Consider the following 24769-nt stretch of genomic DNA (forward strand, 5'->3'; position numbering starts at 1 on the left):
GAGGGTTTGACACGTGTCTTTTGATGGAACTAACGACACAACAAACTATGCATAAATGACCTGCCAACCAGCGGACTTTGAGTTAGTTTGCAAACCTTAGCCTAGCGAATTTTAAAATCAGGCATCTCCACTAAAATCATATGAGGGCCTCGTGGGGGGCTTAGAGTATTTGATTTCCAATTGTCCTAAAACATCTTATCTTAGAACGTAGCATCACCATTACTGCCAGAAGTATCAAATCAGACTTACGTTCAATTTTTTTAAAATTTTGAACTTGAGATTTGAGCTATAATTAGCTTATTTTGACTTTGGATAGTAATTGGTATCTTATTTGGGTTTGATCTTAGTATAATATATTTGGGGTCTCGAAATAAGTATTTTTGAATATAAGTATTAGATTTATAAATTTAATAAGAAAGATAGAAATGATCTAATTGTCAATATAATATAATACATAATAAAATATAAATTAATATACATATCATATAATAATTTTACATAAGATTAGAAATTTAATTATTTTATATAAAAGAACCCTATTAAATATATATACTTTATGCTTTTTATAAGGTAAAATTGAATTGTGGTTGTCATCGTATAGAAGTAAAATGAATTATTGTATTCGAAATTAAAATATTTATATCTTAGAGAATTCAAAATTATTTGAATCCGTCAAAGCTCACTCAGCTTGATCTAAGCCCAAATCTGAAAAAATTTGAGCTTGAAAATTTTGAGTTTAATAGGGCCGAGCTCGAGAAAATCTGAGCTCGAGAAAATCCTAGTTCGAAGAAAGCCTAGTCTAAGCTCACCCATTTGCCACCTCTAACTATTAAGGATTTAACAGAATTGGAAAAAAAAAGAAAAACGATAAATTGAGTGACTATATTGTAACATTTTAAAGTTGAATAACCTAACTAGAAACTTATTAATAGTCAAGTGATATTTTATAATTTATCCTCTTAAAAAAGTCAAAAGATGGTAGGTTTTTTTTTTTCCTATAAAGAATCGATGGAGGCAAATAAAATAACGCAATGCAGGATATCTGTCCCTAAATGGGCATTCCAAACTGTTCTCTTCCACTTGGACTCGCTTGCCTTCGCCTACTCATTTCTCTCTCTCTCTCTAACTTCTCTGCATTGAAATCCGCAATCTTTTCCGAAGCTATTAAAACCCCATTTGTACTTTGATTTCTTTTTTCTCTTTTCTCCTTGATTTCAGTTCCCGAATCGTTTTCTTTGACTTAAGAGTCAATTCAATTCCTAGTTCTTTTGTCTTGCCATTCAAAGTTAAAAAAGATTTTGAGCTTTTTACCCCCTTGTTTCATGGCTGAATTAGAAGATATTGGAGCTGATATTAGGTAAAGCTTCATATATATATACCTTTTCTAATAAAATTAAACCCATAAGTTTGTTTTATTCCTTTTTTTTTTTGTTTTTTTTCAATATTGGATGAATTTCGGAGTATTCGATTCAGGCTGTTTGCTGAATAAGAAATGGGATTTTGTAATTGGTATTTCATTGATCAGATTGTATAATATGATAAAATGCTCTCAAATTTTGATCTTGTTGGTTTATTGATTTTAATATTGTAGAAGAAGAATGAAATTTAAATATGGATGTTATACTTTTTTTTTCTGGGGCCAATTAAATGGAAAAAGATTCATGTTTTATATCTGATAAGGTTTTTTAACGGTAGAACGCCCCCCCCCCAAAAAAAAATTAAAGAAGGTAGAAGTAAGTTTCAAAATTTGGCTTAGGGTTTATGTCCTTTTCGTCCTACAAAAGATTGATTGTAGGCATGTTGGTTGACAGTTCCGACATTGAAGTGGATGATTTGAGATGTCAAAATATAGCCGAGAAAGATGTGAGTGAGGAAGAGATTGAAGCAGATGAATTGGAGAGACGAATGTGGAAAGATAGAATCAAACTCAAAAGGATTAGGGAAAGACAGAAGATTGCGGCCCAACAGGCTTTGGAAAAGCAAAAGTTGAAGAAGACCTCTGATCAGGCTCAGAGGAAGAAAATGTCCCGAGCTCAAGACGGGATTCTTAAGTATATGTTGAAACTAATGGAAGTTTGTAAAGCGCGGGGATTTGTCTATGGCATCATTCCGGAAAAGGGTAAGCCTGTAAGTGGTTCATCAGATAACATAAGAGCTTGGTGGCAAGAAAAGGTGAAATTTGATAAGAATGGGCCAGCTGCCATAGCTAAGTATCAGGCAGACTGTTTAGCTATGATTGAGGCGGATAACGGTAGAAATGGAAACCTGCAGAGCAGTCTCAAAGACCTGCAAGATGCTACTCTTGGTTCTCTCTTGTCTTCTTTGATGCAGCACTGTGATCCTCCTCAGAGGAAGTATCCTTTAGAAAAGAGAATTCCTCCACCTTGGTGGCCTACTGGTAACGAGGATTGGTGGGTAAAACTAGGGCTACAACAGGGTCAAAGTCCTCCTTATAAGAAGCCACATGATCTTAAAAAGATGTGGAAAGTTGGAGTATTAACATCTGTGATAAAGCACATGTCACCTGATACTGCAAAGATTCGGAGGCATGTACGCCAGTCGAAATGTTTACAGGATAAGATGACAGCAAAGGAGAGTGCAATTTGGTTGGGAGTGTTGGCCTGTGAGGAAGCTCTGATTCGGCAACCTAGCAGTGATAATGGAACATCTGGTGTAACTGAATTGCCTCGACTTGGATGTAGTGATAAGAAACAACCTGCTGTCAGTACTGACAGTGATTATGATGTCGACGGTGTTGATGATGGAGTTGTTTCAGTCTCTTCCAAAGATGAGAGGAGAAATCAACCTACAGATGCAGAGCCTGTGGCTTATATTACCAACTATGATTCCCATCCAGTACAAAGCAATGAGCGAGTGGCAAAACAACCTAGGAGGAAGAGACCTCATTTAAGATCAAGCCATGGTCATCAACAACCTTTGCAGATCCATGGTGATCAACAATCTGTACCAAGCCATGGTGATCAACAACCTACGTCAAACCATATTACCAACTATGATTCCCATCCAGTACAAATCAATGAGCGAGTGGCAAAACAACCTAGGAGGAAGAGACCTCGTTTAAGATCAAGCCATGGTCATCAACAACCTTTGCCGATCCATGGTGATCAACAATCTGTACTAAGCCATGGTGATCAACAACCAATGTCAAACCACAGTGATCAACAATCTGTACCAAGCTATGGTGATCAACAACCTGGACCACGGCATTATGAACATGTAAATGCCGAGTCAATAAGCACTTTGCCTGACATCAACCAAACTGATTTATCTTTTATGGAATATCATATGCCTGTCACTGAGCAGGAAAATGATGCAAGCAAAGAATTAAGACATGTGGAGGACGGTTTAGATGTTCAGCCACATCTACCTGCGGGTGAATACTGCCATTATCCTGCCACCCCTACTGCCACTGAAATTTCCACACATAGACCTATGCTCTATACATTAGAGCAACATGAGCTGCACCAAGGTGCTGCATATGAATTTTATAATCAATCAGCTGAATTAAGGCCTGGTCATGATAGTCAACAAACTCTGATGGACATGAATGTCCTGCATGTTAGGCCAGAAAATGGTGTTGATGCATCAGCACTGGGTGGAAATGGACATGAAATTGCTGGGGGAGAATTGCATCATTATGTGAAAGACCTATTGCATAATGAGCAAGATAGAGTTGTCCATAATTCGTTCAGTTCTCCAACAAGTGATCCATCATTCTTTGGTGGATTTCACAGCCCCTTTGAACTTCCATTTGATGGTACAACTTCACTAGATGAACTACTTGATGATGACTTGATACAGTACTTTGGTGCTTAGGTTGGAAAAATTGAGATGCTAGAAAAATAGATTGCAAGTAAAACCTTTTCTCTTCAACTCCTGTTTCATTTACGAATGATTCATAAACATTGTTTGGTGTTAGTTTTGCAGGAACTGCAAACTTATGTATTCATCATTGATTTGGATGGAGGAGTTTCTCTTATTCATTAGTTTTTCTAGTACAGGTGGTATAATTTGAGCATGCTATGACTGAGTCAAGTCAAATTTTCTATTTTAGTTTTGCTCAATGCTCTTCTCCTTTCAAAGAAGGAAAAGGGTAACATAACATAACATTTTGTGCCATTTTCCTAGCTACCACTCAATGGTAATTGCCATGAAAGGGTTGTGGTCAATGTCTCGGTTTTAGGAGTGTCCATTCCTCAAACTAGTGATATTTTCCTTGTTTCCTTTGGACGGAAAAACTAATTAGTCGATTGATTTCTTTCCCAATAAATGAATTTCCATCTGTATTTAGTTAATTATATTTAGAGCCTCAGACTTCTCAAGGCTTTGCCCCCCGAACCCCCTGCATTACTCTACTCCGCTTACTACATAAGCTGCTGCTTTTGATTATTATGTTTTATATCCAATGCTTTTGCATTTGTATAGGGCTGGTTTATTACAAGATTGACGCTTTTTGAGCTTTGGATTATTGTATAGTATATAGACACCTCCATGAATGAAAAATGATAATCTACAAGATCTCAATGAACTTCAAAAAGCAAGGTTATTCAGAGCAACAAGCAGATATTATCGGCTTATCTGTAATATCAAATTTAGGATGGGATCCAGTTGATTAAATACACATACTTTCATGTTTATCATATTGAAAATAGATGATTAATGAGTGTATCAATGGGCTCTGCAACTGTTTTAGGTCTCAGAGTAAGTAATTTGTCCATAAATAACTGTTAGGAAAATTCATGCATGATAAAGTGGATCCTTATAGAATAAACAATTTGAGAGTAAAAAAAAAACAAAAAAAAAACCTGACCTATTGCCGAGAAAAAAAATGACAGTAAGCCAAAACACTGGCTTTCAAATCCTCTTCTCACTTTTCCTACAAGTAGCCATTGCCTGCCTGCAAATGATATACACTTCACCAAGTCCTTTATTCTTACAACAATTGAGGATGACTCGGACACCAGGATGAGGGGGCAATCGAAGGACGTGTTGGCAGATTAAATAGGGATACTTTCTACCACAAATCAATTGTAGTATATTTGTAAATAGGAGGTTTGATTGGGATTTCTGTCATGCCTCGTTACACAATGCTTTTCTCTTCCTGCTATAATTATAAATGCTTCTTCCAAACATAACAAGATTAAAACATATTCCTCAAAATACCAATGCTAGTTGATTTTTTGGTTTTACAAATCATTAATAGTTTCCTATTGTAGACCCTTGTTTTTGGTCAATAACTAGCAAGCTAATATAAATTTTATAAATATCGCTCTCCTGTACTAACACATCTTGCACGAATGCTTGTGAGCACTTTGTCCTCCTGGCAACGCTTGTTAGCAACGATACATACTGGCTAGTAGTAGTGCCTGTAGGAGTGGTCCTTGGCACACAGTGCAGTGCTCCTTGACACTTAGTCTAGCACTCCTTGAAAACACTTTCTAGTAGCAGCAAGTCCTAACAACGTTAGAAAGATCCACTGCTACGTGTAGAGCGTAGAGTAGAGCTGACTTCGAAAGGTTAACAAGTTGCTTGAGTTTGTTCCAGTCTTGAAATGTCTTGAAGATTATAGCATGGAGGCTGAGATTCAGAGATTGCTAAGAAGCTTAGTTCTTAAAACACTAGTGCTCCCTTTTTTTATGCATGTTCTAATAGCAAGCAAGACACTTAAGGATCAAGCTCATGGACAATGAGTGGATGTACTTAAAAGACTTGAAGATTTCAGGTGGATCAATTACAAGAATCAAATCTAAGGAGATAAGGTGCAAATTAAATGGAGTTGGGCAACCCTTCATTAATTAATTAATTAATTGAGTTGAAACTTAATGTCTAAGAAACCATGCATGGAAACGACAACATGAGAGAAGACACATAGATCAGCCTTAGTATTATTAATGAGCTAAGTTAGGTGTTTAATTTATTATTGAATGTTTATTATTTATGTGGGGACAACATGCGACTATTATGTGACTTCATTAATTGACCTAAGCATAATATCACCATAACATATCATATTTTTACTTAAGAAATAAGCCTTTTGACTAAGTCAAGACAGAAATTCTTTTCTTGGAGGCAAAGGAAGGTTTGTTGAAGTAGTTAAAATCTACATATAAGTTATTATGCTTTGTACTTTAACATAATTTTGGCAAGTAATAAAAATTTACTCTTTTGTGAGGTTATCTATAAGATTCAATTCTTGTTTCTTCTACAAAGTTGTAGCAACTTCAATTGTTTCTTCTTCACACTATACTTTCTTAGGATATCGGATTGGTTAGAGTTTTTGGATTGCTTTGTTGAATTCAAAGAGACATAGGAACACTTCGAATATGATTTTATTTATCATTTTCTTGAATCTTTATTTTTGATTGCTTTAAACTTTATATTTGTTTTACTTGATTTTTGATTGATTGCATTTGTTTGTCCCAATTTTTTCTTCTGCGTGACTTGTGCTACAAATTACTCAGCCTTTATTACTCTCTTAGATTGTCTTAGGGTTCATTGTTATTTGAAATACCACAACTCAATTTATTTGTTTGCTACATTGAAGAATAAATATGTTTTGGATTCTTATTAAGTGGAAAAAGGTAAAAGTGATTTATATTTTTGTTAAAAGCTAATTTGAGTGAAAAATAAGTTAACGGTGAGGAATGCTTTATTTTTTTGTTCTTTTTTTCTTTCTGATGGTAAGAATGAAGTATGACAATTAGGCTAAGTAAGATAGAGAAAGGTAAAAAAGGAACACATTCCCTTGTACATTGAAGCTATGGTGGGATAATTAGAGGATGTTTGAAGAGAAAACATAGAGATGAGAGATTATTTTGTGTTGGAACATTTTCAAATATTTGTATTGTTCTAATAACTATAAATGAACGTGTGTAATTAATCAAAAGATAAATTTTTGGTCATTGGTCAAAAGTTATATCATTTGATTTTGAAAAGAATTATAACTTTCAAACAATATTACTTGAATAGGTATAAAATTAGATGAATAATTATATATATTATTCAGAAGACACCTATTGAAAGATGTCTCTATAAAGGACATGAAAATTCCTATAAATAGGAATGAGATTTCATTTGGAAGTCACACCAATAAATTCTAAATTTTTTTCTTTCCTTCATTTTCTAATATTATTAGATTATTCTATAAAGTATTACTGCATAAATCTTTTGAAAAAATTGAGTTTCTTGTTTTACAGTGCTTAGTGCTTAGTGCTTAGTGGGCTATTCTCGTCAGTGCAAAATGGAAATAGTCATCGGCTTCATTGTATCCTTGAAGTTAATTTTCTTGAAACTCTTTTGCACACCGAAGGTAGGTGCAGGCGAATATAACCTTAAAGATAATGACTTGATACATGCCTTGGAGCCTTATCCTATTTCTTCATTTTCTATTTGAGTTTCGTTCGTACGTTCGAGAGTTTCCTCACCGGAGATTTGTACTAACAATTTGAAGGTTATAATTCATGATGACTACTACAACACATGAAAGTGGAACACTAAAGGAGTTGACTTCTAACTTTGTCAAACTTGATTGGTTTGATGGTGGAAATTTCCGACAATGGTAGAAAAAGATGTAGTTCTTATTAACAAATTTTAAGATTGCCTATGTTTTAGATACTCCAAGACCAGAAAAGAATGAAAACGAATATATTGCTGCAACCTGAGAAAGGTAAAAATGAGACAATGCTGATTACATGTGCATAGGCCACATATTGAATGGTTTATCTGATGGTTTATTCGACACCTACTAGAACGAGGTCACTGTTAAGGAATTATGTGACAAATTGGAGATAAGATACATGACTGAAGATGCTACAAGTAAGAAATTTCTTATTAGTCATTTCAATAATTATCAAATGGTTGATGGTCATTCTGTTATGGAACAATTTCGTGATATTGAAAAAATGCTAAATCAATTTAAGCAATATGATATGAAAATGGATGAAATGATTATTGTATCCTTCATAATAGACAAACTTCCTCTATCTTGGAAAGGCTTTAGAAGAAGTCTAAAACATAAAAAAAGGAAATATCTCTTGAGGCTTTGACAAATCATCTTTGTATTGAATAAGAATATCGAAATCAAGATTAGAACCTAAATTTTGAAAATGCCAAAGTGCATGTTACGGAGGAAGTACAAACTACTAAACCATTCAAGAGAAAGTTCAAACAGACTGATAGAGCACCTAAGTTAAAAAAGAAACAAAAGGGCTCATGCTATCATTGTGGTAAGTCGAGACATTTCAAGAATGAATGTTGATTTTTAAAGAATAAATCATATTCTAAGGCTGATAATAATAAAAAGTTCGTTGCAATGATATCTAAAATTAATATGGCACAAGATAATAATGCATGGTGGATTGATATTGGAGCAACCAAACATGTGTGCAAAGACAAAAACATATTCACAAAGTTCACACAATGTGAAAATCACAATGTCTTGTACATGGGAAATTCTTCCACTGCGACAATCAAAGGCAAAGGGTCTGTTGAACTACAATTTACTTCTGGAAAGGTTTTAACCTTGAATGATGTACTTCATATACCAGAAGTTAGGAAGAATTTAGTGTCTGAAAGTCTGTTGAATAAGTTTGGCTTCAAACTTGTTCTTGATGTAGATAAGTTTATTTTGTCTAAGGGTGGAATTTTTGTAGGGAAATGATATATGTATGAGAGCATGTTCAAACTCAATATTATTAATAAGAATAAAATACTATTTCTGCTAATATGGTTGAATCTTTTGTTTATGGCATTATAGATTAGGTCATTTGAATTATAGAAAATTGAATGACATGCATAAGTTAGATATAATTCTTATTTTTAATAATAATATTAAAAATGCAATACTTGCATGTTGACTAAAATTACAAGAAACCCTTTCCTAAGGTTAAAAGGAAAACAAAGTTGCTTGATTTGATACATAGTGATTTTTGTGACATACATAATACTCCTACATTAAGTGGAAAGAAACATTTTGTTACTTTTATTGATGATTGTTCTAGATATTCCTATGCATATTTATTGCATTCAAAAGATGAAACACTTGATAAATTTAAAGTTTATAAATCTAAAGTTGAACTTTAGTGTGAATCATTTATCAAGTGCTTAAGATAAGATAGAGGTGTAGAATACTATAATCCAAGTTATTTTGAACCATTAGAATTGTCCATCAAGTTTCAACCTTTTACATACCATAACAAAACGGTGTAGCTGAAAGGAAAAATAGAGTCTTGACTGAAATGGTAGATTCAATGTTATCATATTTAGGTCTTGGATAAAGTTTTTAGGGAGAAGTTGCTCTAACAGCTTGTCATATATTGAATAGAGTTCCTAATAAGGAGACTAAAATGACCCCTTATGAACAGTGGAAGAAAATGAAACCAAACCTTAATTATTTGAAGGTTTGGGGCTGTAGAGCTATTGTCAAAGTTCCAACACCTAAACGTAAAAAGTTAGGTGAAAGAGGAATTGAATGCATATTTATATGATATGCATAGCAAGGCATATAGTTTCATAGTAATTGAACCAAATGATTCAATTTCAATTAATACTGTTATTGAATCAAGAGATGCTATTTTTGATGAAAATAGATTTAATTCTATTTCAAGACAATTACAGCCACAACAATTGATTCATTCTTCAAATGAGAATGAGATTACATTGGAACAAATTGATAATAATGATGAATCTTGTCTATAATTAAGAAGAAGTAAAATAATTAAAAGGTCAAAGATTTTGGACTAGATTTCATTATGTTTCTTGTAGAATGAAAAGGTGAAAGTATATGCAATAAGATACCTTATTGTTATAATACGAGATTTGATCCTATTACATTTGAAGAGGCAATGAAATCTCAAGACTATTTTTTAGAAAGAAGAAATAAATGATGAGATGGATTCAATAATGAGAAATCAAAGTTGGATCTTAGTTAATCTTCCACCGGGTTCCAAACCAATAGGTTGTAAATGGATCTTTAAAAAGAAAATGAAGGTCGATGGAACCATTGATAAATTTAAAGCAACGTTGGTAGCCAAATGTTTTTTACAAAAATAAGGTATTGTTACTTTGATACCTATGCTCTAGTAGCAAGAATTGCTACAATTAGAATTTTCATATCACTTACCTCAATATATAATTTGATTGTTCACCAAATGGATGTTAAAACTGCATTTTTAAATGGTGAATTGGAAGAGGAAGTGTACATGGAACAATCGAAAGGATTTGTTGTTCCAGGATAGGAGCATAAGGTATGTAAGCTTGTTAAATCTCTATATGGACTTAAATAAGCACCACAGCAATGACACCAAAATTTTGACAATGTTGTTTTAGCTAATGGCTATAAAATAAATGAATCCGATAAGTGCATATATAACAAATTTGGAAATGGAAAATGTGTCATAATTTGCTTATATGTAGATGACATGCTCATTTTTGGCACGGATTGGGAACAAATAGAAAACACAAAGAAATTCTTGTCAAACAACTTTGCTATGAAGGATATGAGTGTAGCAAATGTTATTCTTGGGATTAAAATAACCCAAGATGAAAGCACTATAGCTTTACCACAATCACATTACATTAAAAATGTGCTTAAAAAGTTTGATTTTTTCAACTGTATACTAGTATCCACACCCATGGATCCTCAAATAAAATTAGTATTTAATACTAGTAGGAAAATTAATCAATTGAAATATGCAAGTCTAATTGGTTATCTTATGTACATAATAACATTTACAAGACTAGATATTGCATATAATGGATATCCTTCAGTTTTAGAAAGGTATTCGGATGCTAGTTGGATTACAAGTGTGAAAGATCATGCATATACTAGTGGATGAATCTTCATTCTTGGTGGAGGAGCCATTTCTTGGGGTTCCAAGAAACAAACATGTATTACTGATTCCACTATGACAACAAAATTTATTGCATTAGCCATTGCATCTAAAGATGCAGAATGGTTAAGAAATTTGCTTTATGATGTACCTCTATGGCCTAAGCCAATTTCACCTATTTCTATCCGTTGTGATAATGGAGCTACTCTAGCAAAGGCATATACTCTAGAAACATAGGATTAAGACATAGCTATGCCCGACAATTAATCACTGATAGAGTGATCACTTTTAATTATGTGAGGTCAAGTGAAAATTTGGCAGATCCTTTGAAAAAAAGTATTTCTAGAGATATAGTCAACAAGACCTCAAAAGGATGAGGCTCAAGCCCATTAATTAGAGTCACCCATGATGGAAACCCGACTCAACGCTTGGTATAACGTCAAGTCTTGAGTTCAATAAGACAAAATACATGATTAGTATGTGACTGTTAGCACTATAAATAAATCCACCCTAAGATTAAAGTGCTAGGTACCGTAATGATAAGGGAAGAATGAGTAATGTACTCATAGCATAAATATGTTAGTGTGTTATAATTATGGGAATACTCTTGATGGGATCTACCTATGTGAGTGGAAGTGTGACCGCTTCTAGGAGCTCAAAGGCTTAGCTTTGACAACAACCATGAAAAGAGGACACAGACACATGGCCATAATAGTGTTATTGGATATTATGCATTGACGGATGTTGAAATAATTGTGTGACATGTGTTCGGTTAATCAAATGGAATAGCTGGTTCAAAACTTAGTGTACCATACAATTTCAATTAACTTTAACATGTTTTCACTAAGTGAATGTTCAATTGTAAGACACTTTCATTTATGCAAATTGATTTCCAAAAATATCAAAATCTAAAATATTTTAAAAATGGGGGAGATTGTTGAATATTTTCACATATTTATAGTGTTCCAATAACTATAAATGAATGAGTGTAATTAATCAAAAGATAAATATTTTGGTCATTGGTTAAAAGTTATATCATTTGATTTTTGAAAAGAATTATAACTATTCAAACAATATTACTTGAATAGTTATACAATTAGATGAATAATTATATTTTTTATTAAAAAAACACCTATTGAAAGAAGTGTCTATAAAGAGACATGAAAATTCCTATAGATAGAAATGAGATTTCATTTGGAAATCACACCAACAAATTCTAAAATTTTTTCTTTCCTTTCTCTATTTTCTATTATTTTTAGATTATTTTGTAAAGTATTACTGTAGAAATCCTTTGTAGAAATTGAGTTTCTTATTATACAGTGTTTAGTACGTAGTGGACTATTCTCGTCAGTGCAAAACGCAAAAAATCATCGGCTTAATTGTATCCTCGAGGTTAATTTTCTTGAAACTCTTTTGCTCACTTGAGATAGGTGAGGACGGATATAACCTTAAAGATAGTGTCTTGAAACACGTCTTGGAGCCTTGTCTTATTTCTTCATTTTCTATTCGAGTTTCGTTCGTGTGTTCGAGAGTTTCCTCACCGGAGATTTGTACTAACACTTTGAAAGGGCAATGCAAATGCAAAAAGACTACTTCACAATACTAATTTTGGATTAAAAAAAATAAAACATCAATCTAGAAGAGGAATTACAAAAACTATTCCAAGGGTTTTACTATTAAAAATGAGAATCAATCCGCTTCTAAAGATTATTCGTTTAAAAAGAGGTGGACTATGATTAAGGGTTTGAAGAACGAAACATCATTTATACTAGAGCTCAACCAAGAGAAGAGATAAGGGATAGTAATGTCAACTTCATCAAATTGAAGAAATTCTTTGTTTCTAGTTAAAAATGATCTTGGGACTTACCTTGAATGGAAATGACATGTAGAGTTTGTTTTTAAATGCCACAAGTATTTCGAGGAAGAAAAAAAATTAAAACAAATCATTGTTGAATTTATCAATTATGCACTAATTTGGTGAGATGAATTATTTTTTTATATTAAACTTCAATTTAGAAAATATGGTTTAATTGATGCTGTAACACTCCCTTACTAGATCTGATGTCCTGTACGGATAGGCGATGTCACATTGACCTATTCCTTACATTTTCTAAATTTCTTTCAATAGAATCATCCTTTAAACAATTTAATAAAGTCCAATAATATAATTTCCAACATTTTCATAGGCTCAAACACATTTTAAAAATCATATTAAATAAATTATTTAGTGTTTGGACGTGGAAAATATATAAAATGAACTTTCGATAACCCAAAATGCAACCAACACACTTCTACATTTTCACCCCAATGCCATCCAAATAGATATTTCTGCCATCTAGATGGCATTCTATCAAAAATTACATACTAAGATAGTTTGTTATCCATCCAAACAAATACATTTTTCCATTTGAATGGATTTACAATTTCTAATCCATACAATACCAACATATAACACTTCATTTTAAAACATTTAAAGACATTTGGAAATCATTCAAATGTTGGGAAATGTGCCCATATTGTAGTAAATATGTAACTGTTTTCTACTTATTTGAATGATGAATAAATAAAGTTAATTTCACATCTCAGTACTATATCTTTTGTATTTTCTGTCTTTTATATTTTGCATGCATAGAGAAATTGTGACAAACAAATATTAGTTCATTGATTGTCTAAAATTCAAACTAAAGATAAATGGCATTGTAAAGAACGTTTATATTGCGGGAAAGACAACTTACTTCAGTAGATAATCTAAATGAGTCCGCAATCCCGTAAAAGAATCAAAGTGTACATTTGATTCAAATACTGAGAAGGATTATTATGTCATCTACAATTCCAATTAGGAAGATGGTTAGTCTTGGCTATCGGAGCAGTTAACTCCACGAGTAGACATAGATGTATTCATTAGTAGAATGATACATTGGGTTGGACGCAAGATGAATTAATTTTGAATCCGTTTGTGAATTAATTCACTTCTGACGTTCATGGTGTGATTTACCTAAATCCTGAGTTAGTCACTGACCATGTGTATGCAAGTCATGTGCTTTGACATAAATGGAGGCTTATGCTCTAAAGATGATCGAGCCCATTGCCGATATGTTGGGTACATGAGTTGTATATGGCATGGCTTTACTAGCAATAGTGAAATTCATAGCTCAATTAAAGAGTTAATGATATCCTCTTATTTGCATTATGTAAATTGATAAATATGGAATATGGCCACGGGTTGCTTATTCTTGAATGAGTAATTTATGACAGTCATTTGTTGATAGTGATGATATTAATTATGAAGAAGACACAATGGTTACAATGAGATAAAATAGGATTGTATTGAGTGAACAGATTTACTCAAAGGATATCATACGAGGTAACACACACATGATGAGGTCATTGGACAAAGCAGTTGGATGAATTACTTTCGTAAAGAGTATACAATAAGGAGTTTTCAATCATCGTACTTCTTGTGGACTGACTACATGTTTAAGTAATTGCGAATTGTCGGAACGATGCTTCTAGATATAATTGCAATTACTAGGCCTAATTGTATATGCCCGATTGGTCCCTCCACTAGCTCAACAAATGTTCGATTGGATTGCATTCGAATCAGAAAAAATTCTACGACTTTGGGAATAATTTAATTGAGTCAATTAATTCGATGTGGAATTAAATTAGATGGGTGTAAGAATTGTTCAAGTAGAAAATTTGATTAAAAATTTTTCTTGAAAAATTAATTTGGAAAATGTAAGTGATTTCTGGAAAAATTAATTTTGAATCAATTAAAATTAATATGATATTTTTGGAAGTTAATTTTCATGTCAGACAATTGGCCCAATAGGAAATTAAACTTAAAAATTGGACCTGAGATCGTAAAATTGATTCAGGAGCCCAAAACTGAGATCAAGACCCAAAAATTGGTCGTACCAGGCTCGATATGTGAAACTGGGTTGATAGTCCATCCGATGGCTAGACTGGAACGGTTTTGTCGTCATTGACCTCGATCGAATCGGCAAAGCAAACCAAACTCGCTCGGTCTTGTAAGGTTGTCACACTCATCCTTTGGACACGGGCGGTGCTTGTGTCATGACGATGGCATCCGGTGGTGAGCAAAGGAAGAGTTACACTCCTACTGGGACTCTACTGGGACTCTACTAGAGAATTTGATTTCAGATTAACTATTTCAAAAATAATAATATTTTAATAGTTTAATATTAAATTTAATTTAATACTTATCTTAATAGTATTTTATTAATTTAATATTAAAATAAATTTATCTTCTTTTTGAATGATTTGATTACTTAGAAAGTGGCATTCTTTAGATCTTATGCATGTTTTGAGTTATATATGAGAATGGATGTGATATTATATATTTGTTATATAATTATTATTTTTTATTGTCGAGGTTGTGGTTCTTAGGAAATAGACTGTGGACTATCATCTCCACGTAAGGCTATGCTTTTTAAAATGCTTAGAATTCTTGTGAGCTGGAAATAGACATAGGACTTAAATGTAATTTTTCCAGTAGGAGTCCATGGCGAGAAAAATATGTGATGGCAGTTGAAGACTCAAGGAATGCCTTGTGACAAAAAAATATGTAATTTTATTGTTTCATTTATTTTTAGAAATAGAACCATGGAAACCTTGGCTGACAATTTTATTTTAATTGCCTATCTCATTATATATCTATTTTATAATTGTTTATAATATTTATATTATGTAATGTTATAATTGTGATATATATATGATGTAACACCCCTAACCTGTGTCTGTCGCCGGATTAGGGTTACGAGGAATGATCGATCAAAATACAACTTAGAACAGACATTCATTTCAATTCAAGTACCAAATAATATAATCATTTCAATACTATTCATCCAGTATAATTTTAAAACTAACATGCTTCGATACTTAATTCATACTCTACCCAAATTAGTATTCAAACATTATAACCAATGAATCATGGCAATCGAGTACTTAACTTATAACCAAGTATAATTCATTTCATATACCAATCATATATTAAGACATCCATTCATATAAATCTATTTCATTAAATACTTTCCAAAAACACTATTTATAATTATGCACTTCTTCACATTTTACTAAGTCAAGCCAAACCACATGATTTATTAAACATTAATATATATATATATATATATATATATACGACATTAACATCTTCACATAATGGTCAAGTATGAAATTTGGTTTTACTAAATTATGCACATTTTACCAAAATAATAACTACCATTTTTATACATAAGAGCCAAATCAAATCATATCATAATTACAATACCGCTTGACTAATAAATATCCAAAATACCTATCTATCATTTACCAAATTCATAAATCACATATATGGCACATTTTAAACTCAAGCACTTAACTTAACAACTTAACCATTAATTACCAAAATCACGAACAAAACATATCATAGGCATGTATAAGCATATTTTACTTATTGTTAGCCAAATATAAAAAAACACACTCTTTACAATTTCCAAAATACATATACATAATCGATCTTTTAACCATATATTAGGTCATAAAATTTACCCTCCGATAATCCAACCAATTTCACATCTCGAATCAAAGCTAATTGTACCATTTATAACTGTACCTAAATGACCATCAAATAAATTACAATATATGTTCATATTTTACCATCACAAACTGTACTTTAACAACCAATATGCAAGCTGTCACACATACATAACTTAACTTATGTGAGTATATGTATTATGTCAAAAACACATCATTTACCACTTTTAAACCTTTACACAAGACAAGTTATAAATAAAAAATGAGCTATTTTCATGGCCGATTATACATCATCATTAACACTTCTCATTGCCGAATCTTATAACCAACATCACAAACATACTTAACATGAAACATACCTCCAAATTAAGCTTATAACATGACCGAATATATATATACCAACATTAGTATCATGATCAAGCCATTTTCGCATGGCTATATACATATATACAAATTTCAAAACCAAGCATATCAAAACTAGCCTATACATGCCACATAACCAAAAACTCAAAGCTTATATTTACCAAAGCGATAACCAGATAGTGTGATAAGGTCTCATATGACTTCCAACCCAAGCAAGTCTCCAAAACTCTATAAACATAGGAAAAACACACAGAATAAGCGTTGAAAGCTTAGTAAGCCATAAGCAAATAAATCATCTCAATGATATTTATAATTCACTTTAACTAGACCGAATTTAGCAAATCTCAACCATTTCAATCTCATTTATCAATTCAAAATTCAAATTAACTACCATACATCAAAGTCATATTACACATGCTTCATAATTCCACTGTTCGAACCATATATACTCCTCATTCAAATATATATCACATTCGGTCATACAAAACACATAACTAACAAATCAAAACATGCTTATTTAACTCTTTCACATATACATAACATATTTAATAATTTAAACCTATCAATAACATTTATCTAATCATCTTTCAAATCAAACTAGCATACTCAAAACCATGTTTCATATTTCATAAATCCCATGTTCGAAACATAGGACCACAATTTCATGGTACTCGAACTCTTGAATATAATTAAGCTTATTTCATTACAATTTCATATAATGAGCATATGTATCACAACATTCATTTATATACATTCATTTCATTCATTGTCATGTATTTCACATATCGTCATTTGAAACATACTCACTTTTCATTCTTGAATATCATATACACTTCGTATGTACCTGAATCGGATATACTTTCACATAGTCATTCATTTCTCGATATTGCCCGTTGAACCATTCGGAATTAATAAGGATACTCAGATAGCTCAGAAGCTCTTACAATGTCAACGTCCCAAACGTGGTTTTACATGTAATCAAATATTGATGCCATTGTCTTAGACAGGGTCTTACACGAAATCGTATACGATGCTGATGTCCCAAACATGGTCTTAAACGTAAATCTCAAATCGACGCCAACGTCCCAAATATGGTCTGACACGATAACTCATATCAGAATCCTATGTCATGACATGTGTATCCTAACTATTCATATGGTTCGTACGGGGCTTTCAGATGTTGTAATTCGTTCGTTTCAAGCTCGTAGTTACTTCTCCTATACTTACATTAATTCAGCATACACATATATAGTTACTAAAATTCAATTCGGCACAATTAAATACATTTTCATATGAATTGAACAACAATTATTCACTTATGAACTTACCTCGTATGGACATGAACGAACCGGACGACTATTTGAAAATTTTTGATTTTTCCCCAATCCAAATCCGATCTCCTCTTTTCTTGATCTAATCAATTCAAATTTGGCTTGTTTAATAACACATTCATTCAATTTTATCCAAAAATACATAAATTGGGCATTTTGCATTTTAGCCCTTAATATTTCACATTTTCACAATTTAGTCCCTATTTCAAAATAACACAAATTACTTAAAATTTCAACAAACCCATGTTAGGCCGAATTTACCTTAGCTCCTTAGCAACCCAGTTATTCAATTTATTTCACAATTTGACCCTTCAATTTACAAATTTCACAATTTAATCCTTATTACACATTTTTATCAAAAATCATTTAATTAAACATATTAATCTATCAAAAAATATTTATTTTCCATTATCAACTATCAAAATACTCATGCATTCAACAATGGCAACATTCAAATACTTTAACAATTTTGAAACCGGAGATACGGGCTAGCTAGATTAAGCTGCAACGATCTCAAAAACGTAGAAATCATTAAAAACGAAGCTAAAACCATACCTATTTGAGCAATGAGAGCTTGGCTGAATGTTAAAGCCAACAATGGCTTTCTTCTCCTTGAATTTTTGGTGAAGATGAATAATGGAAGATGACAATACATTTTGTTTTATTTTAATTTAACATTATTTACTAATTTACCTAACTAACCATTAATAATATTAATAATTACACCATGTGCTATCCCACTATCATCCACTATCTCAAAAATGGGATAATTACCAGTTAAGGACCTTCACTTTAAGGTTCCATAGCTAATAGACACCTTTAACTATAAGAACACAACTTTTACACTTTACGTGATTAAGTCATTTTTTTTAAATTGAGCACACAAATGATAAAATTTTCACACGAAATTTTCACACATATAAACCAACATGCTGTAGACACCAAAAATAATATTAAAATATTTTTTTAACTCGAATTCGTGGTCCCAAAACCACTATCCGACTAGGGTCTAAACCGGGCTGTTACATATGAGATGATCCACAGTTGATCGATTAAAAATAAGAAGCGTGATAATGAGAAAATACATGTGTTGTATTGTTCTATTCACTTCTTTAGGTTATTCGGTAACTATGAGAAGTGTGCTAATGAGAAGGTACATGTCTAGGATTGGCTCTGGATAGGAAAGACTTGTTTTTTAAGTAGTCAAATTTGGCTCACCTCCCTTTCCTAGGACCCTACCTGGTGCACAGTTCGCATTCACTTCTTCGGTTTTTCCCTTAAAAGAAAAAATATGGAGAATCAAAATTGTTTGTTTTAAGATTGATTGATTCTTATGAATGGATATTATTGCTATAGCATGACATGCATATATTGGAAGCATGTCATTTAGATTAGGTGAGAATGCCACTAGGACTATTGTATGATCATCCTTAAAATTTGGGATAAAAAACCTTGCATGTTTTTAAAATATTGAGTGGGAGAAGGTCATTGAACAAGACCCACGACCTCTATTGATGGTCCCTAAGTGATAGCATGATAAAGTTTTGAGCCGGTTCCTACCCTGGTTGCACCCCAAGGTAAATTTTGTCATGTGGGTTCACTAAATAGGTTTTCCTTTTAAGGACAGCTAGTCATGCATAACTTTCAGAGAGATTGTTCCAAGATGACTCACAAATTAGAGCATGTTCATGATAGGGGTTGAGTTAATGGTTACACACTCAAGATCATCTCTTATTAAATAGTTTCCCAAGAAACAATATTTAAGCTAGAGATGATGACCAAACATGAAACGATTATTAGTTCGTGTAGAGTCTTGAGAGTTAAGATTCACAAACTGATTGGATGTAATCCATGTTCTTGCTAGTTAATCATGGGACCCCAAGGTGACATGGTTGATAGGTGTGAGAATGAACGTAGCAACGGATTTCTTTTTCATGGTTTTAATACAAGCGGATGCATCATACTGAATTCTTGGTATGTTGCTGAAATGAAAAATATTTGCTTAATACAAAGATAGTAATTAGTGAAATATTTATTTTTTTCAGTTCAAATATGTCTCCTACTTCTCTTATTAGCATTTTACTAAGAATAAATTAAATGGGGATAACTTTCGAGAATGGAAATGAACTTGCTGATAGTTCTCAGCTATGAGAAACATAAATTCATTATTGATGAAAGTGCCCTCTTGAAGCTCAGTCCAAAGCGAGAAATCACCAAAGAGATTCTGACTTGATTGCTCGAAGTTATATCTTAGCGAGCATGAGTAGTGTGTTGCAAAAGCAACACAAGAATTTATGTACTGCCAAATAGATCTTGACAAATTTGGAGGATTTGTTCAGAGGCCAAGTCACATTGGCTCAACAATTTGCTATTACAAATTTGATGAATTCTCAACAGAACACTAGCACTTCGGTTAAAGAACATATGCTTAAGCTTATGGGATTCTTTGCAGAAGCCGAGGACAATGGGGTTGAACTAGATGTGAATACGCAAATTGAAATAGTGTTCAAATCCTTAACCAAAGAGTTTGCTGGTTTTAGGGCCGCTTACAACTTGGGGAATAAGGCACTTACCTTGAGTCAGCTCATGAAGGAATTACAATCATATGAGTTGATGCTGAATGGTAGTAAGCTGGTACAAGAGAAACCTGAGGCAAACTTAGCTGTGGGCCCCTCGTCCTTTAAGGGAGAAACAGAAACCTAAGGGAAAGAAGAAACTGACTAAGTCTTCTGTTCCACCTCGTGTGGATAGGAAAAAGGCTAAGAAGTCAAAAGATCCTAAAAAAGATCAAATGTTTCTTCTGCCATAGAAAAGGCCATTTCATATCAAACTACAAGGAGTATTTGGATTACCTAGCCGAAAAGGGTAAATGTATAGAACTCTTTATGGTTGAAGCTTGCTTAGTGGAAGAATCAATTGATAATTGGGTTATTGATTCTAGAGCCACAACCATGTGTGTGTTTTTTATAGAGGTTTAGCAAAACGAGAAGTCTATGTGACAAGAGCCTCTCGTTGCAGACTTATTTTACACTTTGATAATTTTAGGAAGATTATTTTAAAGAACGTGTTTTATGTGCCTCATTTTAAGAGCAATTTAATTTCTGTAGCTTGTTTATTTTATGACGGTTATACCATGACATGTGTAAGACCCAATTATTGCCCTACCCATATAAATAACTGAAACCAATATAAAAAAACAAAATATAAATAAAGCCCAAATATTAGGCAGTTCATTTACATGGTCCAATTAAATACCTAGCCCAGCTAACCAAACCCAAACCCGATTACAAAACCCAATTACAGGGTCCCAAAACCTAACCCTAATTAGACGGAAACCCTATCCTTCAGCAAGCTTCCAGCGCCGCAGCAACCAGGGCTCTCCTCTGTACGTGCCAAGCCTCTGCGCCACAGCCGAGCCGTTCTTCACGCACACCTTCGTACACGCCATGTCCATAGCCTCCGTACGCTATACCTGTAAATAGGACGAAAACAACGCAACAGAGAAGGAAAAAACATTGTATTTTTTTAATTTTTCATATTTGGCTATAAAATCAGATAGAAGGCCATTGTAATTTTTTTGCACAGATATTGATAAAAAATCGGTGAAAAGAAAATACAAAGAAAAGAAAATCAAAAGAAAAAGACTGAGTTTTTGAAGGTGATTTTTCAAAGTTTTTTTTCTTTTCTTTTGTCGTTCTGTTTTTGCTCTTTTTTCTATACATACGAAAAAAAAGAGGAAGAGGGGGGAGGATCTTACCTGTGAGCACGCCGTCGGAGCTCCGTTTACTCCTTCCAAATCGGATTTAGACGGATTTTTGGGTTTTGAGGCGGTGGAGGATGAGAGAGGTTTAGTTTTTTTTCTCTGATAGTTTAATAAAGGCTTTGAAGTATTTTGTTTTTAGGGTTTTGAATGGCATTTATATAGGGCATAAAATGACACCGTTTGGGGCCTATGTCAATGGCTCTAAAATGGTGCCGTATTGGCACTGACCCGATGACCCGACCCGAGCATGGCCAGGTCCGCGCGTTTTGGTCTCGGAGAGAATATTTGTGCAACTGGTCCCTCTGTTTTAGTTCCTATTTCTAATTTTATTTTTGTTATTTGTTAATCTTACCCAATGTATTTTGAATTCTGCTCACCTTGGTCCTTATCATAGCGCAGCGTTTTGAGGTGTTGGGAATATTCCTCTTTTGGTCCCTCATATTATTCGCGCGCTGCACTTTAGTTTTTTTATTTATTTAAATTCTGTTTGTTGCTCTTTAATTTTATTTTAATTCCATTTTGACCCACCATTCTTCTTTTTCTTTTTCTCTCTCTCTCTCCTCTTTTTACTTCTATTTTAATTTAAATTCAGTTCTTATTAGTGTATTTTTTAAATTTAATTGGTTCTTGTTTTTAATATATATTTTTAAATCTAGTATTAATTAATATTTAAAGTTAACATCGTTTTAAAATTCATCACTAGTATTATTTTAAGATATAACATGTTATTATTTTAAATTATTATTAACATTATTTAATTTAAACATACATTAACTTTTCAAATTCATTATGCGTTATGGTTTTAAACTTAACATATTATTATTTAATTCATCCTTAATTATTTTATATTTTTTATGAAAATTTGATATATTTTGTATACAGTTTTGATATTTTATAATATGTATTATTACTATCGTGTTTCACTTTATACGTATTACCTATGTAAAATTAATATATGTATATTATTTGCTTCAAACTTATTTCAAATACTATTATGCAACGTTTTTATTCTATTTGAATCTATTTTATACTCATGTATATAATTTATTTTAAAACTTTTGTACATAGGATCTATAAATTAAAATTTTTTCCTTTTGTTATTTTAGTGTATCTTTAAAATTTTGATTAATAATTCATTTGATGTTTGACTATTGATATTGGTATTTACATGATATATGATTGAAATTATTGTTGTTATGCTTGTTTGTATTTGCTTGTTAATTGTTTGTTATTCATTGGTGTACATTTTATTTTCAATTATCTTTTTTGCGTTATATGTATACATTCAATCACATTACATTGTTTAAAAGATTACATTTTATTAAAATATCGAAATAGTTTTATTTATAAGTTTCAAAAACCCGGTATCCAAAGATTATCTTTTTTATTTTATTAAAATAGTTTTATTTACATTGTTGAATTTAGGTGGCCGAGTATCTTTTTTCAATAAAATCGTACAAATTTCAAATAATGCTTATTCTCAAGAGCTCAAATTGTTGGATCCTAACTCACTGGATATGACATTTTGCTACCTCAAATTAAGAATTTTTAAAAATAAAGGCAATAATCGGTATTTAGGAATTTTGAGAAATTGAACCCTAACTTACTGGGTTTTGATTTTTCATTTGACCCAAATAACCATATATCCTTATCAAAATCCATGGGTTTTAAAAGTCAAAAGATAAACTTAATTTTGAAGATTAAAAATGTTGTGCCCTAACTCACTGGGTGTGACATTTTATTTCTTTTAAATAAGAGTGTCTTATCATTTAATTCAATTTATTCAAGTTAAAAGGGTCGTATTTTAAAATCTTTTCAAATTTTTCGACATTAGGACGTTAATCAATCAATTCGGTACTAATTTTGGGCGTTACGTGGGTGCTAATCATTCCTCATACGTAACCGACTCCCGAACCCGTTTTTTTGGATTTCTCAGACCAAAAGCGTTGTTTTAATAAATCCAAATCGTTTATTAAAAACAACCGTTTACAAGGTGACCCGATCACACCTCACAAAATAAGATTGGTGGCGACTCCTATGTTCATTTTCGTTTTCAAAATTAAAGTCGACTCCCTTTATTAAAAAAATGGTTTCGACAACATGCAATGAAGGGATTGCTATTCATAGAAATTATTCTTTAATCTGTAATGGATGGATGGAAAATAATCTGTATTTTATCAAACCAAATAACTACTCGATACTTCAAACTGAAATAGTTGATAAAAAGCTTCACACTCTAATGAGGGGTACTTATGATATTTAAGACTTGGTCATATTAACCAAGAAAGAATCACTAGACTCGTGAAAGATGGTCCTTTAAGTATGTTTAAGGAAGTTAATCTTCCATAATGTGAAATTTTCTTGGAAGGTAAAATGACTAAGAGGTCTTTTAATGAAAAAGGTACAAGGGCCAACCAACCTTTAGAACTTGTGCACATTGATGTATGTGGTCCTATGAGCATCAGTACCTGAGGAAGTAACGGTTATTACTAGAATTTTATCGACGACTATTCTTGATATGAATATGTGTATCTAATACACCATAAAAGCGAAACCTTCGATAAATTTCGAGAGTTTCATGTGAAAGTGGAAAAGTAATTAGGTTTATCCATAAAGAATCTTCGGTCTGACTGAGGTGGGGAATATTTGTCCTATGAGTTCTTAGGATACCTTATAGAGAATGAAATTTTTTCTCAATTAACTACGTTGGGCACTCCACAGCAGAATGACGCAGCTGAGAGAAGGAATAAAACCTTGCTTGACATGATTCGTTCAATGTTAAGCTATTCACAACTTCCTACTTTCTTCTGGGGATATGCGATACAAACGGCTTGCTATATTTTGAATGATGTGCCAATCAAGTCTTCTGTAAGACACTGTAACGCCCCAAAATTTCTAATTTTGTTATTGTGAAAATATGACAAAAA

At 32.4% G+C, this 24769-nt stretch overlaps 1 protein-coding gene across 1 annotated transcript; it reads left to right on the top strand.

The window, feature by feature from the left end:
- The first annotated feature begins 1041 nt into the window (after window positions 1–1041).
- LOC105773993 (ETHYLENE INSENSITIVE 3-like 3 protein) lies at window positions 1042–4056 on the top strand. The gene is made up of 2 exons (XM_012596271.2): window positions 1042–1357; window positions 1812–4056. The coding sequence occupies exons 1-2, from the start codon at window positions 1323–1325 to the stop codon at window positions 3835–3837; spliced, it is 2061 nt and encodes a 686-aa protein (XP_012451725.1). The 5' UTR covers window positions 1042–1322; the 3' UTR covers window positions 3838–4056.
- Window positions 4057–24769: the final 20713 nt, after the last annotated feature.

The sequence above is a fragment of the Gossypium raimondii genome, chromosome 6 (assembly GCF_025698545.1).
Source record: "Gossypium raimondii isolate GPD5lz chromosome 6, ASM2569854v1, whole genome shotgun sequence".
Lineage (NCBI taxonomy): Eukaryota > Viridiplantae > Streptophyta > Magnoliopsida > Malvales > Malvaceae > Gossypium > Gossypium raimondii.

What these genes read in the sequence shown, in the direction of transcription:
- LOC105773993 (XM_012596271.2), top strand. Translation starts at nt 1,323, where the DNA reads ATGGCTGAATTAGAAGATATTGGAGCTGATATTAG. An exon ending in GATATTGGAGCTGATATTAG is followed by an intron (nt 1,358 to 1,811) that starts GTAAAGCTTCAT and finishes GTTGGTTGACAG; the next exon opens with TTCCGACATTGAAGTGGATG.